This window comes from Dysidea avara, chromosome 7 (genome assembly GCF_963678975.1).
Source record: "Dysidea avara chromosome 7, odDysAvar1.4, whole genome shotgun sequence".
Lineage (NCBI taxonomy): Eukaryota > Metazoa > Porifera > Demospongiae > Dictyoceratida > Dysideidae > Dysidea > Dysidea avara.
The window spans coordinates 32474235-32492386 of NC_089278.1; the positions used below are offsets into that span (position 1 = coordinate 32474235).

General features: G+C 38.7%; 1 protein-coding gene across 1 annotated transcript in view; it reads left to right on the forward strand.

Annotated features, from left to right (window-relative positions):
* LOC136261448 (uncharacterized) overlaps positions 1-18152 on the forward strand; it is an 88012-nt gene that overhangs the window by 17183 nt on the left and 52677 nt on the right. Inside the window, exons 5-6 of the mRNA XM_066055458.1 lie at positions 15027-15293; positions 15349-16151. Coding sequence (XP_065911530.1) covers positions 15027-15293; positions 15349-16151 — 1070 coding nt within the window. The remainder of the gene's footprint in view (positions 1-15026; positions 15294-15348; positions 16152-18152) is intronic.

The window sequence follows — 18152 nt, forward strand, 5'->3', positions numbered from 1 at the left end:
TGCTCTCAATCTTTCGATCATGTACGAAGGAGACACACCTTCTTTTTAATTATGATGGAAGTTTTTTTTGTTTAATATAAAAGATGATATAATAAAAGAAAGGGTAGAGAGGCAAACTCTGCCCAGTCCTATGATGATGGAATTTTTGCTATTACAGAAGCAGCATTGCCACGTTGAACATCAATAGCAACCTTCTGAATTAAATTTCCGGTAGCTTATAAGGCCTGATACATATACTGGAAGGCGATACTGTTTTCTTTCGAAAATTCTTTCCCCCAAAGCTTCGGAGCTGCCCTTAATTTTCGATCGTGTACAAAGGGGACACACACCCTTTCGATTTGAAGAGTTACGCTATTTCTGATAGCTTACGAGGCTTGTTAAGTCAATTCTTGACTGATAAACGGCTGTAGCAGCCCTTGGGAAAGTGCCTGGAATGTGGTTTCAGTGATGGCACCCCCTTCACTGACGCGAGTTGAAGAACTCTAAAACGTTCAGAAACAAATTTCACTGAGTAGCATTTATGTTTAATGTTTAGTTTAATACATCTTGATGAGTTTTAGTCCCATGCGTTGTTTCAAATGGTAATTTTTAAACTGCTTACTTTTGCTTTTATGGCTTCACGAGTGAATGGCATCTCAAAGCCATGACTCTAGCTCTATATCTCGCAATCGCCTTAGAAAGCAAAGATTTTAATACCACACAGGCCTGGGTAGGAATGATTTGAAAATACGCCATACGTTTTTAGTGCTGATATCTACTTCCTTTGGGCTGTAGACGCGCGAAATAAGAAGATGGAGATTTGGGGCGATTTTGGTAATTTTTAAAACCTCCCAAAACCACTTCCCTTGTGTTTTATACTTCCAGATCAGTCTTTACAACACCAGAGGAAGGTATGGAAAGTTTTTGAAACACATCCAAAGCCTGGAAGGCTGCTTTTGGCGTGCACGTTCTATTAGAGAGTTTTCAAAATCTTTGCCCCGATCCCTATTATGAACCACTCGTGATACTTGTAATCTTCTTGCCTATGTGTAAAGTGGCCTCTGGCTCTCCTGCAATCACTCCACAGAGGTTTGCTAATTTTTTTCTTTCACGCAATCTGTAATTAAGCAACGGTGTGGTACTGGGTATTATATAGAATTACATGTACGTTCAAGTCATCAGCATGAACAGGCGCAACGATTATACGTTTGTGCCTTCGTTCACAGGCGAATCTATCCCCGGTTAGTTTATGACTTTAGGTCTCAAACATTAATTATTTATTTATGATGCAATTATAACCGCATTTCGTATTATTCTTAGTACTTGGTTGTATAACTAGGACCGGGTCACATACAACCAAGTACATACACCAACGCAACAACCCCCTGGTGAGGCTATACATGCGACTAGGTGATGAAGGCACAATCATAATAATTATGATCTCAATATGTCACAATAGTGACAGATATTACACAATAGTGGCATCGTAACTAGAGGCCACCAGTAGCTAAGTGCAAGTACATCATCTGTGTGGCAATAGCACAGTGATGTGTACACAGTATATAGGCATAAAAAAACATACAGGAGATAACTATACATTATTGCTTTATAATACATTATTGGCAATATCACCAAAGATGAATATTATTCAGCTATGTAGCCAATATACAGCACAGTATCAACATCAACTAGAGGTCACCGGTAGCTAAATATGGTTCTTCATTGGTGTGGCAATGGCACAGTGGTGGGTACATACTATATGCATACACAACTTGCAGGAGATACACAATTCGTATACTTAGGTATATGCCAGGTGAACCAGATAAAGGAGGACAGCCAAGCCAGCCAGAGCCTAGTAAGCCAGGTAAAGGCAAAATGTACAATACAAGTAAACAATACAAAAAAACATACCACGCTCTTTACTATACATTAGTACAAACAGACAACCAGAGCCAGCAAGCCAGAAAAAAATACAAAATTCAAGTAAACAATACAAACAAACATACCCCTATTAATCCTGTTATTGTGCAGCTGGCATGGCAAACTTCCTTTGTTGGTGTTGGGCATGGCCGCCTTAATTAGCCACCTGCTTCACGGAGGACATCCACTGGCTGCTGGCATGGTGACTTGAGACTTAGTATGCCAGCTGGTAACGCTTTCAAAAACAAAGGAACAGTAGTTCACTCGTCTAAATAGGTAATTGAATCTGCCTGCTTTGTAGTGGGTGTCACGTACTAACTGTTTTGATTGGCGTTAAATAGAATTGTACTGTTTCTCACCTCCACGAAAACACCCGCCCATTATACAATTGTCTCTTCATACAGCATAGATTCTATTCCCAGCGAGTACGAAGCCTTAGGCCATGTAGTTTTCTCAAACATTATTTATTGTTTATTTATTCATTGTTATTTATGGCATAATTGTAACTGTGTTTCTTATTATTCTTAGTACTTGGTTGTATAACTAGGCCCGGGGCACACACAACCACCAATGGGACAACCTACTAAAGGGGTGCATGGCCAGCACAGTGTGTGTGAGTAGAAAAGATGCTCATACACAGTAGCACATACACTAAACACAAGTGATATATACAATTACAATACTAAGGGCCTGCTACTTGTGTTTGTTGTCTCCATCAGGTTGCATGGGACGTAATTATGCCAGTGCTTATATAGTTTTGTTCCAAAGTGCATGTCAGTGGTATCTCACTCCTGGGACTGAAAGGCTCCAAGTTGAGAGCTATAATTATGCATTATCACACAAACTTAGCTGAAAACTGTGCCTTCTCCACACAGCTAATGGCCGGCCAAGCAAGGCTTTTCCTCTGCTTAGCCTACCAGCTGGTAGCTGAGTGTCTGTACGTCAATGGTGTGGTAATGGCATATTGATGTGTAACACAACACTGCATATGCATTGACAACATACAGGACAAACACATTATATTGTAGTACTGTATGCAACAATGCATTATTGGCAACACTGAAGGTGGAAATAGTTCAGCTAGTAAGCCAGGTGAAGGATCATAATATGAAGTATACAATAATGCTACAAACAAACAAATAGACAACAAAAATCATGTTAACACAAAAACATACTCTTAAGCTAGCTCAAGTTGTTCTTCACGCGGATTAAATTCACTGGCACTTTGGCATGGTGACTTGAAACACTTGAAAACAGCTCAAAGTAAAAAGGCACTAGCTACAATGATCAGTAGTCCAGTGGCCTTTCTCCATGGTCACTAATCCTTCCACTGTAGTCATTGTAAATAGCAAAGTATATTGGGTGTGGCACTTAATTAGCTGGGCGTTATATAGAAATTACACACCCGTTCAAGTCATCAGCACTAAATGCCGTAATTATTATATGTTTGTGCCTTCGTTCACAGGTGAATCTATCCCCGTTTAGTACATGTCTATAGGCCTTGTAGTTTTCTCAAACATTATTTATTTGTGACTGGATTTGACAAAATCCGGCTTTGACACACAAAGCTTCGCTAGGAGATATGGCGATTTCAAGTAATTGTGTAGTAACTTCCCAGTGCCTACAGCCGTGCAAACAAATTTGCACCAACTATTCATCTATTTACTAGCTGTCACTGTGGGTGTATAAGTTTCTGATACCCAAAATATGCCCTGTTTTGGGCAGCTTTTTTCAAGCAGGTAATAATATCACAAGTAGTAGCAATAGGGGCGGTGGGTGGGCTTAATATAGGAGTATAGAATGGAGCAAGAAGATGAATGGAATCCAGAGGCCAAGTTTGGGCCCTTCATGGCCCTCAAACCACTTCAAATTGATTGAGAACACTATTGGCGAGCTCTCTGTTAAGTCCCAGCTCACTACACTCCATTATAACAAAGCCATGGCCATTTAATGGTGCCAATCTTCCACTCGTGGCTTTGACAGGGTCAGAAGAAAGCTGCTGCAGAAACCAGACTTGCCAGTCCTGAAAGAAATACAGAGTGGAATATGATAGTGTATTAGACCAGCAATCCATTTCTGGTAAAAACATAAGTTTGATTTTGTGTGTGTGGAAGCCGGGTTATATGAAATCTGGTCACATTTATTATATATTTATTTACAATGTAATTTTAACCGCATTTCTTATTATCCTTAGTACTTGTTTGTATAATTACTAGGACCGGGTCACATACAACCAAGTAACATACACTAACGCGACAACCCCTTTATGAGACTATGCACTACTACAATAGTTACGATCCCAAATCAACTCAATATAGCACAATAGTGATAGATATAACACAATAGTGGCATTGTAACTAGAGGCCATCTGTAGCTAAGTGCTGGTACATCATTGGTATGGCAATGGAACAGTGATGTGTACACGGTATATATGCATACAAAACATACAGTAGAGAGCTATACTTTATTGTAATATTGTATGCAGCAATACATTATTGGCAACACCAAAGATAGAAATTATTCAGCTATGTAACCAATATACAGTACAGTATCAACTAGAGGTCACCGGTAGCTAAATGCGGTTCATCAGTGGTGTGGAAATGGCACAGTGATGTGTATACACTATGACCGTCTCAGCAAAAATCCGTTTAGTTTGCACAAGCATACATATTGAGAAAATTAAAATTTAAAAATAATTCGTAAAATTACGCATGCTACAAGAAAAAATATACAAGTTTTTATCGAGCCAGTACTTGAAGGAAGACTCAAATCGATTAAAACTATATACCATCTTATTCGCCTGTGCATGGAGAGTTCGAAAATCTTTGTTTTGTTTCTCTAGCTCCAACGGTATGCATGTCACGTGTGTTTGTTTACGATGCGGTAAACGTAAAGAAAATTCTAATCATTTCTTCTACCAAACTGCCTCCATATCCATATGCACAAGTATCTACAGGGCTAATACTATACCTTGGCTGATGTACTGATCCATGGTGAACGTTTTAAGCCACATTGCAACATTGTAGACTAATCCAAACGGAAGTTATGGCTGCAAATGTAAGCGCCTGTAGTTTATTTTCAGTATAGTCGCTGTACAAATCGATTATCTTGCTCTTCCTACTGTCTAGCATTATAATTCCAAAACTACACACCACAGAAGGCTGAAACTTTGGTGGTTCATTACTTGGACACTGCAGATATTGCTGAGTGAATAAAAAAATTAATTTAATTGTGCAAACAAATCTGGTCTTTGCTGAGACGGTCATATATGCATATGCAACTTGCAGGAGATACACAATACTATAGTAGTTCAGTAGAGTATGCAAGCCAAGTGAGCCAGATGATATAAAAAAGAAGACAGCCAAGCCAGCAATAGCCAATAGCAAGCCAGAGCCTAGCAAGCCAGGTGAAGGCAAGATGTATAATGCAAGTAAACAATACAAACAAACATTAACACATACCACATGCTCTGGGACAATACATTTATAAACAGGCAGCCAAGCCATGCAAAGTCTAGCAAGCCAGTGCAATTAGTCTAGGAACTGACTAAGTTATGTATGCACTTCATTTAGGAGAGCATATCTCAACTGTTTTAGGGTAGATTAACCCCAAGGATAAACACGGAATATGTGCCGAAACCTACATCTGCTGCGAAATATGTGAAACTGACCATGCCCTTTTAATTATATTTAATTTTTAAAAATATAGTTATATCTATTGATGCTACAGATTCTCTGACATATTGCCATTGTTCAAAATGGTCACGTTTAACTATTAAAGGAAAGTATGTATAGATAATGTGTTATCAAGAGCTCTGTATAATGTAAAGTAGTAAGTGATTATAAATGGATAATTCTGGCATAAAAAATAATTGACAGCATTCATTTATACTGTTTATTCATTGATACTGTTCATTCACTGATGCTGTTCATTCATTGATAGGGTTCTTGCAGCTTTGCATTTGCAGTATTTGTAGCACATTCCCTGCAGCGACATCCTATCCAAGCACACTTGCCACATGTGCAGGGATCTGGCAAACCTTCAGGCTTTGTCCTGGTCCCTTCAAAACTTCAGGAACCAGGACACTGCCTCTTTTTTTTCAAAACCAAAGGCTTCAGCTTTTTAAAAAAGAGGTGGCATCTCTAAATGGAACTTGGACCGTACCTGCTGTTGATAATAAGCTCAGTGAATGTGATTTCTTGCATTTGCTGAAGCGCAAGGAGTTTTCTCAATGTCCATTTTCAGAGTGTTGCTACTGAATACAGCAAGGCGCATTTCATCAAATGTCTCCTGGTTTTAAACACCTGACCAAGAATGTCTCGGCCATTGTACTGAGTGATGGACTGTCAAAATTCACAGAATAATTTTCTGGGTTGGGATGGCTTTGAGTGCTACATGCTTGTTTGATATTCTAGTGGTGTCACACCCATCAGTGCATGGAGTGTAGGAAGGCACCATGTGAGCTAATCTCCCAGCTCTCTACTGATATTGTGAAGTGGTAGTATTATTCCTGAATTGCGAATCAGCCAGAGCTCTTGGAGACCACGACTTCTCCAATTAACTGTAATGTGATATACCAGATGCACAAAGACATCTGTATCTCCTGATAACAATGTGATGGAACATGGAAGTAGGCCAGACCAATGACTTAAAATGTCCTGCACATGGAACAGCTGTCATCAGCTTCCTTGTGTGTGCAGTTCAGCCAAAGAAATAGAGAAGTACACTCAGTTGACAACATCCATGCCTGTTGTGATATACCGAGGTATAAAGGCTTACTGCCTTGGTGATATCAGCCATTCAACATAGAATGCCTGGAAGGCAGTTTTGCTGACTGAAGATGACCAAAAGTTATCTAATACTACTGGAATTTTTGATATGGCAATATCTTATCGAGAACTATCTTATCAAGAACTATCTTATCAAGAACTATCATTTCTGTGGCCTTTCTTCTTCTTCTGGCTCTTTCTGCATTCTAGATACTGTCCTCTCTGTAAGCATAGTTTGAATTTCATCCAAATTGTGTCCAGCTTTGGTATCCATAGATGTCATGTGCATCAGCAAAAATCATGAAATGTCTTAACAGGTGGATCCAGCTTCCTTAAGGGATCCTTTCTCACTAAGGCCATGAAGTCCTCGCTAAGGCCATGAAGTCAATAACCATGGCATTGGTTGGCAGGGAGGTTTCTGGTCCTTTTGTATCTTTTTGCGGGCATAACTTTAACAACAGGGTATGTCAAGATTTATCACTCTTCTTCAAGTTACCATTCTTGTCAACCAGAAAGAATACAGAATCGGTATCTCATGCTGGAGTAGCTCTTCAACAGTAAATCTCCTGTGTCACCCATACTCAATTTACTAAATAATAGTTAGACACCAAGACCAAGGGAACTAAGCAATTTAGTAACCCTGATAGCCTGAGGCTGTAGTGTCCCGAGCGCAGCAAGGGCGCTACTAAGGGCCAGAGGGGTTACTAAATCCCTTAGTTCCCGTTGGTTGCAGTGTCTAGACTATGGTTTAAAGTACATACCTTTTAGCCAGAGCATGAGTGTGGGGTGAAAGAGCTATGCAGAACAATGGAACAGTTTCTTCCTGAAGTCCTTACAGCGCCCACAAAAATAATTATTCAGCCGGTAACCAAAGTAATGGCTAGAGCTACAGTACTTACGCCGGTTTAGTCTACTATTTGTCCCCAATCATTTGTGGAACACAGAGAAGAAGACTGTTACAGTATTATCAAGTACTGCAGTGTGCGTTTCGTGTTATAATTATTTATCATGTACAAAATTGCTTGAGGGTGGGTTACTAAATGAACATGTGTAGGTGACTAAATGAGCATGTCAGGTGACTAAGTGATTTAGTAACCCTGTAAATGAGCTGTACCATAGTCTAAAACACAGAGCTTTGATTGTCTCATTTTTAGTGTCTACTTTAGAATTCAAATTTGAGGGGAAGTGTTGGGCTAACATAGTTTAATTTTGCTAGCTGAGTGTATCAACAATGATTTCTTTCTCTATAAATTAGCACAAGCAAAATTACCTTCCTTTATACAGCACAGAAATTTATCTACATTTGCATTGGTCACAGTTATTTCTCCAGTAAGAATATTCTTAAGCACTACCTGGCCTTTTAGAGGATTGCAAACTTTCAAGAGATACTCTATGTCTTGCACCATCCTAACCATTGTAGATACAGTGTTTGTGCTGAAGTCATGGTGAAGTGAGAGTTCTCCTTGAACATCATCCTCCATCTTTAGGAGGTCAACATACTGATCTTTTTTATGCTTTATGACTCCCCACAAAGTTGCTACATCTTTTTTCTGGCGACTCCAATTATTCCTCCACTTACTTTGGCAGACCTGTTATAGCACTGCTCCGGTGCTTGATCAATGGGGACTCCACTACCTTTCTATATTCTGTTCATGACAAATTGGCCTTTCATGTAAGAGTTGTAGAGGAGTGGGAAATTTTCATTTAGTTGATAACAGTCGTGCAGGAATAAAGTTGTCCATCAAGAGTAGTTTGTTCACCCTAAAGGTGAAATTGCCTGCTCTATAGCACTGAGGTAAAGAATCCAGTCTCCAGTGTGCAGAGAATTGTTTGAATCCCTGACAATTAGGAACAGGTCAGAAACATGTGTGTTCCAGTAAATAAAAGACTAAGATTGCAATGCTGTTTCCTTAAGGTATTGTTCAAAGGCTGCTAGGATATTTATTATAAACACCTTGCTTAGCTGTGATCCATTTTTTACAGAAGAGTTCTTTGGACTCACAGTTGACTTACATTGCCTCTAGGTCCATTTGCCTGTCTGGATATTTGGACAGAAATTCCTCAACCATCATAGATGTAAAGACTTCGTAGCACTGAATGGGCAGTGGGGGCCCCGGAATAGTGAGAACCAGATATTACTGCTCAGTACCATAGTACTCTGTCCGCTCAACAACAACATCAAAAATTCCAGACGGTTCCAAGTACAAACCAAGACAGGCCAACACAATCTTCTCTATATGAAATCCACCTATACCAAGAAATATGTTGTCAAACTGGTCAGGGTTCATGAATTAAACAGCTTTTTTACATTTCTGTGAAAAAAAGAATGTAAACAAGCTGTGCAAGTTAACCTCCGACATGCTTTTGTCCACTATTTATTGTTTGCACATGCTGCACAAAACGGGTTAGTTGTGAGGTTTATTGCCATTTTCTCATGAAATATTTAAGTCAACAATATGTACTCTTTTATTGCCTACATAAATACCCATTTTCAACATTTTTAAGAACCTCAAAAGATCTGTAGTTCCAACAATTTAAGAAACAATGCTTTATTTTAAGGAGTCAATGTGATAAAAGGGCGTGATCAGTTTTATATATTTCACAGCGGATATAGGTTTCGGCACATATTCCGTGTTTTTCCTTGGGGTTAATTTACCCTAAAACAGTTGAGATATGCTCTCCTAAATGAAGTGCATACATAACTTAGTCAGTTCCTAGACTAAATACAAGTAAAACAATACAAACAAACATAAAGCTATTACTTGTCTTGTGCAGCTAGCATGGCAAACTTCCTTCGTGTTGGTGTTGGTGTCAGGCGTGGCCGCCTTAATTACCTGTTTTGTAGTGTGTGTTATGTAGAATAACACGGCTTTTCAGTCACCAGCACGAAAATGAGTAAGCATTATACGTTTGTGCCTTTGTTCAATGGCAATTCCATTGCCGGTTAGTACATGTCTGTAGGCCTTGTTGTTTTCATGTACATTAATTCATTCATTATTAGATGTAATTTTGACCACATTTCTTATTATCTTTAGTACTTGGTTGTATAACTAGGCCCGGGGCACATACAACCAAGTACTTGTACAAACGGGACAGACTAACAACAGGGCAAGGCATATACCATGTAGCTAGCACACTGTGGTCAGGAGAATAAGCTACTCCCAGTAGTGCAATATAAACACAAATCATATAACAGTATTATGCAATTGCATGACACCAGCATGGTTTTCGTAACTGGTAACCATAGATGTGACTATAAAAGTTAGGAACTGACTGCTATATTAGGGTAAGTGACGTACTGCTCTATTAGATTATATTCAACCTAAGCGCGTCTGCAAGATGAACGCATACCATTTGGCTACTTTAGTGATTTAATTTCTTATAGAACTATAGGGTAGCTAATTAATCAAACACCACATTGTGTGGGTAATTAAAAGAGTGTGCGCTAAAGTGACTGCTCTATTAGAGTATCTTAATTGCACAGTACTCCATAAGAGACTTACTTCCAGCCTTTTTACATTAGCTATCTTGCACAAGTACCATTTCTCCAGCTGGCTGATGAAACCGACCATTAGTAGTATTTAATAAGTCATCTGTAAACAACCAGCTGTGATAAAACACGTGTGACCTGACTAATTAACTCTAGCCCATTGTACATTTTTTTTGCTTTCCAGCTCATTATCTCTCTAGGATCTGTCATCTCTTCATCTCTCTCTGATCGATGAGCAAGCAAACATTTACCCGCAATGGAATGCAGGTCACATGCTAAGGTGTTTTGATCAGCGTCAACTAGAATCGTCGTACCATTTCACTTGCCAGCACGAACAGGCATCATTAATATATGTTTGTGCCTTCGTTCACAGGTGAGTCTATCCCCAGTTAGTACATATGTCTGTAGGTTTCGTAGTTTTTGAGAACATTATTTATTTATTCATTCATTATTATTTATGATGTAATTTTAACCGCATTGCTTATTGGTTGTATAACTAGGACTGGGTCACATACAACCAAGTACATACACCAACATGACAACCTACCCATAGGGCATCTATAAACAGTACCATAGCCGGCACTCAGAGCAGTGTGTGTGCTGGCAGAAATGCATCATGAGTTTAACTGGCATCAATACTAAATCAATTAAAATGCAACTTACACACACAAAAAAAGTGAGCTATTGTGGTATTAATTGATTTTGTAGGTGTGAGATGTCTCTTAAGGTGACTCAGTCAAAAAAAGTGAGGCTATGCATGACAAGGCGGTAAAGATCAGCATAATTAATATGGCACAAACTAAAAGCCACTGGTAGCTAAGTGTCAGTACATCAGTGGTGTGGTAATGTCACATTGATGTCTACACACTATGTGCATACACAACATACTAAGCCATGTACTGGAGATACACATTAAAGCAGTATAGTGTATGCAACAATGTATTGTTGGCAACATTGATGGTAGAAAATCATTCTGTTAGCAAGCCAGGTGAAAGATGCAGCAACTTTGGACTCACTGTACCACCTGGAAACACAACTAAACACTTTTAAAAGAAAGAGACATAAGCCACAAACCAAGCCAATGTGGCACAATACCCTATGTTGTACCTAGAAACTGCTGCTGGTGACAGTGCCAGTACACAATACATCACTCTATGTTTTAAGGGTATGTTATCTGCATGTTAACAATATTGTTTTAGTGTTTATTTAGTATTTGCATATTTTGTTTGCTCTGTATTAATCTCATTGCTGCATATGCAATAATGTGTAACTAACTCCTGTATGTTGTGTATGAATATTTTAGACTGATCACTGTATCAATGCCACACCACTGTATCAATGCCACACCACTGTATCAATGCCACACCACTGTATCAATGCCACACCACTGTATCAATGCCACACTGCTGCATTCACTGGCAGCTAGCATGGCGACTTGAGACCAGTCTCATACCCAGTTGGGCTTGCGCTAATGCGGAAACACCGTCTGGTGACAATGCTCAAGTTTCTTGCCCGGAAGTGCGATCCAGCCAAAATATTGGCTGGCCAAGCAGAATCAAGGAGTTGCATAATCGTTTAAAAACAGTAAAAAATCATTCAAAAATGGCTAGGAATAAAGTAAAACTCAGAATATAGGGCGTTTACTAGATGCGATCTCTTCATTTATCACATTAGTAGAGGGTAGCATTTCATTTCTGGTGAAACGTCCAGTCACGATTCGTAAGGTGAGATCGGAAAGCACAGTTTGACAACAAACATCTTGAACAACCTAGGTGAGTAACTTGGATAAATGGCTTTAAATCGTCTGCTTTTTTTTGTCTACTTCCAATACATTCATGCAATTATGCAACTGTCCCTACTCTATAGTTTAAAATTCCTAATTTTCTTATACTTGTTTGTGAACTTTTTCTGCAAGACTAAACACACTGTATAATAATGCAAATTAATCTAACTGGAGTTTTGAAAATAAATCTTTAACACTCATACATATAGGAGCTGTATATAGCCCTAAAATTTTTCATACATTTAGTAGTGTTGGTGCTAACAGATTTGAAGTCATTACTTTCCTTCAATCAGTCTGAAGCTATGAATCATCATAGATCCTTTATGTATGTTCGCCTTGTGCTTTATTAGCTCTCGGCTACATGCCTCATACTTTATTTTTCATATAGAACTTGTGGCAATGCTTTAAATGATTTATGGAACTTTCTAGTGGTAGCTTGTAGCCATACACTAGGACTCAAAATTATCATGCGTTGCACAAATTATTAGCAGCCTGAATGCACACAAACTAGTTTAAAAATAACTCACATAATTCACCATAGTTTGGCATGGTAGATGTTCATCACGTATTTTGGCAGGTTTTGGTCACAACCCACAATCGAATTCTATTGTGACACAAGGTGAAGTATTTCTGTGATATCTCTGGGACTTGTCCGTTTACATTAACAAACGTAACAGTAACGTTACCTTCTCCCCCATCATCAAAGTATTTAGATATGTCTATAAAAGCAATCCAGTGGTAGAACTCGTATTGGCTGGGGTGGTTGACTACTCAGCACAGCAAGGCTATCAGCCTTCATTAGCTTGGGTGATTAGTTGTAGCCGTGGGCTATTAGCCTGCACTAGAGGACGTGGTCAACTGTGTTTTATTGCCCACAAAGAGCGACTTAAATGTACCGCAAAGAGTGCTTTATTGTACAATTAGCACTCTTTGTAGGCAATAAAGTACTGTTTGCCGACGTAAAGTGTATTTAATGAAATTTAAAGCACACTTTCCCTTTGATCGTGCCCACGCAAAGTTCTATAATGTATGATTAAAGCATTCTTTTTGGGCAATAACCATTATTTGCCATAAAGTGTACTTTATGAAATTTAAAGTACACTTTTCCTTTGATCTCACCCACACAAAGTTCTGTAAACTCCAGTAAAGGATGTATGGAATCATTAAAGTTGGAAAATTAGATGTGTGCAGGAAAACTGGTCACAATATTACACAATTATAGCACTACAAATATACTGGTATATGCAGGTAGTCAGCAAATCATTGCCATTTAGCTAAAAGTATAACACACCATATTATTGCTAAACTGTATGCACTTAGAAGCTCATCAAGTTATCTAGTTTAACATAAGGTTCACTCACAAATTTGTTTATATGGTATTATAGAACTTTGCGTGGGCAAGATGAAAGGAAAAGGTGTACTTTAAATTTCATAAAGTACACTTTAGGGCAAACAGCGCTTTATTGCCCACAAAGAGTGCTTTATTGCACTGCAGTGAGTGCTTTATTCATACAATAAATCACTCTTTGTAGGAAATAAAACACAGTTGCCTATTTGTTTTAGTGTAGGTTAATAGCCCGCAGTGCTCACTAGTATGACTGATCACCCAAGCCGGTGAAGGCTGATAGCCCTTGCCACGCTTGAGTGTCAATCACCCCAGCTAATACGAGTTCTACCACTGGATTGCTTTTATAGACATACCTAAATGCTTCGATGATGGGTGGGAGAAGGTAACATTGCTGTTATGTTTGTTAATCTAAACAGACAAGTCCTGGAGATATCACAGAAATATTTCACTATGTGTCACAATAGAATCGATTGTGGGTTGTCACCAAAACCTGCCAAAATACACAAGAATGTCTACCATGTCAAACTATGGTGAACTACACGTGAGGTACTTTAGCTTGTGTGCATTCAGGCTGCTAATAATTCGTACAACGCGTGTTAATTACAAGTCCTAGTGTATAGTAAAGCTACAAAACTAGAAAGTACAGAAGGATAAAAGCCAAGATAAATAGTGCATGCAATGTATATTTATCAATATGCCAAAGATTTCTTCTTAAGTGAATTTGAAACGTTTTTGTGAAAGAAGTAGGGCTGTAGCTGTACCCAATTTTCTGCTATGCTTGACTGAATGCTGCAGGCAGGCAGTAGAAAATTTGGTGAAATAATTTTTTTTTTAAATTCTATAGCAACTTTACATAAACAATTGTGACCGGGATCTACGAAAACAGGACATAATCACATTTTTTCGAATTCCTGTTTTTAAAAATATTTATAATCTACTTAGCCAAGTGTACCCACTGGCAAAATTTCAGCTTCCTATGCCAATAACTTTGGGAGTTACAGCCCTACAAAGTAGCAACAACAACAAAAAAATCAATTTGTACAGTAAATATAGGGAAAATAAATTACAGGCACTTACAAAAACGCTTGTAACTTACCAACGGTTTGAGGTACGGAGCTAAAAGTTTCACCATTGTGTTCGCCATGTACAGGGGAATCAATTACTGGGTAAGGTTTCCTTACTCGCCCTTCTTCACTGCAAAATTCATGAAGAAAAATCGATCACATACAATCGCTTCAACATGACATAAACAAGTGCTCATAACTTACGTACCCTTGGGTCTACCACAACGAAACAAAGATTTTCCAACTCCTCTTGCGCAGGCAAATAAGATGATATCCAGGTTTTTATTGTTAGTCCTTTCCTTCACTAAGAAAGAGGCGTTCAAAAAATTTACAGAATTTTTTCAATAATACGCAAGTATTTCACCCAATATATTCAATGCTTTATACTGTAAATTTAGGCTTGTATGATTATGTCACTTTTTTGCAGATCCAGTCACATTTTGGGTCGACTTGAAGGCACTTTTCGGCTTGATTTTACCCAACCAATACTGTCATGTCATTGTGAGAAAAAATCAATTGAGGCAGGTTTTTGGGTGATATTTTATCACAGGCCACCCCCACACCTTCATCGTCCCTACTATACAGTACTATTGTACTGTATGATTGCGAACTCTTGTTGCTACCATACTGTATCGATACATGTTTAATATTTTTATTGTCTATACATTTGTAGGGATGATTTCAACTTCATCACTACTAATTGGTTATTATCATGGCTTGTTAATGAGGTGTATTGATGTTGATCTTGTAAGAAGCAAAATGTGGTCAAGTGGACTACTATCTGCTCATGCTGATGATTACATCTCCAATTGCTACAGTATGCATCAGAAAAAATGCCTTTTATTGGAAGAAGTAAGACATATGAATGACAACAATGTGTCAGCTTTCTGTAAACTGGTGGAGGAGAGCTGTCCTTATATTGGATCACAGTTGACTATAGGTACATTCATTGACATGCATGTGATGTTTAATATTAAGTTCATTTTTTTGTATAGCACTGCAAGGTGATGTCCCTGTGCATGCAGATACTGCTGACAGACTACTCTGTAATGATCTCATTACAACTGTATCATCGTCTCACCAGCATTTGTACATGACATCATCAGTGCATATTATTTTTTCGCACATTGTTGATCAAATAGGAGACTTGTTACAGCAAACTGATTATCAACAGTTGTTAAAGCAATGTAGGGACATGAAAGCTAGTGATGTTCATAGTATTAACCTGTTTTCTGCTGATCGGATAGAAAAAAGTAGTAATATACTGTTCTTATTGTGGACTCAATGTCCATACATTACCTGGAGTGACCACTCCATTCTTAGAGAATTGAGCACCCATTGTTCTAAAGCTGTCAAGTTACTCGATGACTATGAATCTAACTTGGACTATTTAGGATCAGTTGCATCTTATCCCATACCCAACTTTTCATCTGGTATGATCCCCTCTGATAATGGCAGTACGCACACAGTACTAGCCATTAGGTGTGACCAGGAACTGTACAACTGTACACTCCAGTATGTGTATGACATGAGGTCACTGTTGGTTGAGAAATGTGGCATCACGTTACACTGCCTGCAGCTATTAGCAGTCAGATCCGACCCTACCTTAATCTACTGGACTATACCAAAGTGCGTGGTGGAGCTCATTAGTGATCAGGTATCAGTCCACAGTGAGTATTTGTACTCAAGAGGAGTATTAGAAGCACTGATTTATCCTGACATAGTGCTAGCCACAAGTGATGGTGATAGTATAGGTTCACTAGCATTTGTGATTGTAGATGAAGACATGTCTGAGAAGGTATGTACCAACTACCAAGGCATATCACACATACATTATAGCGAGAAACCAGTATGACAGACTAGTTACTTGAATTATAGTCAGTGAGTACAGTACTAAAAGTAAGGATAAAAAATTGGTTGGCTGTAATTAGCATATCAATGGCATAATTGTCCTTTGTAAACCTAACGCAAAAAAAGGTCTACATTTTACACTGTGTCTTTTGTACTTAAAGCAAGTTAATTGATTGCACACATACACATTTCACATACTATACCTTTAAAAATTATTGATTAGTAAATGAAGTATGTTTACAGCAATAACAAGAGATGATATAAGAGAAAATCCCTACTTGGCATTGTGGCAATATGGAAAACTCTTAAATTAGCATTTTACCATCTTTTTGATGCCTAAGTAGGAATTTCCCACATTACTATAATGCCAAATAGGCATTTCCCTCATAGCTACCATCATCTCTTGTTCTCTATTTTTATTACTGGAACCCTACTTCATTATTTTAATTAACAATATTTGTATTAATGTTGAGCATCAGTACACTTGTGGTTGTGACTGCTGTATTAGAGTATCTTGATCTCGCTACAGTACTGCACATGAGATTAATTTAGGGGTGTGGTATTATATGTGACCAGATTTTACAGAACCGAACCAAATCGCACACCAGGCAAAATCAAACTAACACCACCAGTGGATGGCTACACTATCGTACTACAAGTTTTGACCCTCAGCACTATTCAAACTACACGAGGCTGGTTTTAACAGACGTCTTTACTGGGTGGTGTGGAGTGCTCAAATGGTGGCTTCAGGCCTTGTGAAGGACCTGGCTTGGCAAGAATCAGTGGTTTGCTGGTGGACAGATTTATAATGTTGGCCAGACGTGTTCTCTGTAGATTTTGCTACACATCAGCCACTAAGGAGCCAGCACAGCCCTGTAATCTCGTGTCTGGACTCCAATCGTGGTCTGCCTCCATTTTGATGTCTATCTTTTGCCCTCCCCGCCACCCCCCAGCCTCCACCCCTTTGTGAGCACTCGTGATACTACTTCGCTCATCCAACTGCTCAGATTTTCTATCTTATTTGGCGGGAAACTGTACAAGCAGCTACAAGTACTGGAAGTGGCTAGAAAGGTAACAGATTGATGCATCTTTTGTGTAAATTTCATACCCGTGCTTGCTATCCTGGCTTCAATAGGGGAGTTTAGTATAAGCGTCTAGGAATGCAATTAGCGTTAATTGCATATTGCGCAACCACTGGATGCCCATAAAAATCTATTGAAGCCATTGGGAAAACGATGATAACCGACAATAAAACCTCCGTTGCTTACAAAGTATACGGTATGTTCCGATTTTCTGTACATAGATAGGAACTACGTTGATTTCCTTTTCGTTTCGTGGTTGCCTGCTGTTAATAGGATAAAGGGTTATCGAGTTATGGAGCCGTAAAGTTAAAGATTTTACAATACAACGCTTTCCAAGGCTGATACTTCTGAGTTTCTACTGGAAAACCACTCAGAACTGATTGGCAAAGCTTGGTAATAGATAATTTCATTGATTCCATGGATTATGAACGCTACAATCGACCAGACGGGCCGACAAGCAAACATGAAGTTTAGCGCGCTTGTAAACACTATCCAGGTGATCCTAATGCTTGTTCTTGTGTTGTTCTTCAATCAAAACATAGAAACAGGCATCTGCTTGCTTTCCTCGAAATCAGAACACTTTTTTACCAGGCGTTTTCAACTTCAGAAGCTTGTAACTAGCTAACCACATACCCTATGACGAGCAGACAACCACCAAAACGCGTAGAAATCAATGTAGTTTCAGGAGCTGTTTACAAGACTAGCGTATCTCCTTTTATTTCCGGATAACAAAGGTTTTAGTGTCCGTGGTCATCCGTTTCCCAATGGTTTCTGTACATTTTTATGGCTAACCACAGCATCCAGTGGTTGCGCAACAGCAATTAACAGACCAATTAAAATATTTCCGCTTATGCTAAACTCCTCTA